Source organism: Acanthisitta chloris, unplaced genomic scaffold (genome assembly GCF_000695815.1).
Source record: "Acanthisitta chloris isolate BGI_N310 unplaced genomic scaffold, ASM69581v1 scaffold37641, whole genome shotgun sequence".
NCBI classification, from domain to species: domain Eukaryota; kingdom Metazoa; phylum Chordata; class Aves; order Passeriformes; family Acanthisittidae; genus Acanthisitta; species Acanthisitta chloris.
The window spans coordinates 1-1325 of NW_008657168.1; the positions used below are offsets into that span (position 1 = coordinate 1).

A 1325-nucleotide genomic window follows, 5' to 3' on the forward strand; every position below is an offset into this window, starting at 1 on the left:
GCGGAGCGGAGCCGGCGCCGCCTCCATGTTCCAGCTGCCCATCCTCAATTTCAGCCCGCAGCAGGTGGCCGGGGTATGCGAGACCCTGGAGGAGAGCGGGGACATCGAGCGCCTGGGGCGCTTCCTCTGGTCCCTGCCCGTGGCCCCTGCGGCCTGCGAGGCGCTCAACAAGAACGAGTCGGTGCTGAGAGCCCGGGCCATCGTGGCCTTCCACACGGGGAACTACCGGGAGCTCTACCACATCCTGGAGAACCACAAGTTCACCAAGGAGTCCCACGCCAAACTGCAAGCCCTCTGGCTGGAATCGCACTACCAGGAGGCGGAGAAGCTGCGGGGCCGACCCCTGGGGCCGGTGGACAAGTACCGGGTGAGGAAGAAGTTCCCGCTGCCCCGCACCATCTGGGACGGCGAGCAGAAGACACATTGCTTCAAGGAGCGGACGAGGCATTTGCTGCGGGAGTGGTACCTGCAGGACCCTTACCCCAACCCCAGTAAAAAGCGGGAACTGGCTCAGGCCACGGGACTTACCCCCACGCAAGTGGGCAACTGGTTCAAAAACCGCAGGCAAAGGGACAGGGCAGCAGCGGCTAAGAACAGGTAAGGTGCTGCCCGTCCCGTCGGGGCACAGGACGGGAGCCTTCGCCCCCACCCGCCGAGGCCGGGGGCTTGGGGGGCAGTGCGAGTCTGCAGGCAGAGGATGGGGGAAACAAGCCCGGGAGGTTTCTCCTCGGGAAACGCAGCGAGATAAAGTAGGAGCAGCGGGGAAACCCTAGGGCTTTTTAACTACTTCGTTTTAATTGGGGAGGGTCCCCACCCGACCTCCCCCTTGGCCGGCGGCCGGGGGAAGGAGCTGGCGGCAGAAGGGCCGTGTTCAGGGTCTGAGCGGAGAAAACCCCCCTTCAAAGTTTTGTCCGGACATATAGGTACTGATCTCAGATATATCCACCCGGGGCAGAGCCGGCCGTGCCCTCTGAAGGTCCTGCCGGAGCCGCCGTGTCCTGCTCCTCCGCCGGAGCCAGGCGGAAACATTCCTTGGGATATTGCTCTAATTCATGTTTAAAAACAAAAAGATGTGAAAGAACAAAATCGCCGCTCTAAATGAGCAGTGTTATCCCAACACTAGAGACACAAGCAGACGCCCCGGGAAGAGAGGGAGGGAGCAAAGTCCCCCCCGATGTCTCCTCCAGGATCCCAGTGGGGGAAATTCCCCTTGTCACCCCACAACAGGGCTGCCACACATCTAGGACATGGGTGCTGTCACACGCAGCCCCTTCTCGTCGACTGAGAAAAAATGTGAGGCCTGGTGGAGGGGAGCCGCGGCACGG

General features: G+C 62.0%; 1 protein-coding gene across 1 annotated transcript; it reads left to right on the forward strand.

Moving 5' to 3' along the window:
* The first annotated feature begins 7 nt into the window (after positions 1-7).
* On the forward strand, positions 8-620 carry SIX6 (SIX homeobox 6). The gene has a single exon (XM_009084615.1). The coding sequence runs from the start codon at positions 26-28 to the stop codon at positions 599-601; it is 576 nt and encodes a 191-aa protein (XP_009082863.1). The 5' UTR covers positions 8-25; the 3' UTR covers positions 602-620.
* The last annotated feature ends 705 nt before the right edge of the window (positions 621-1325 follow it).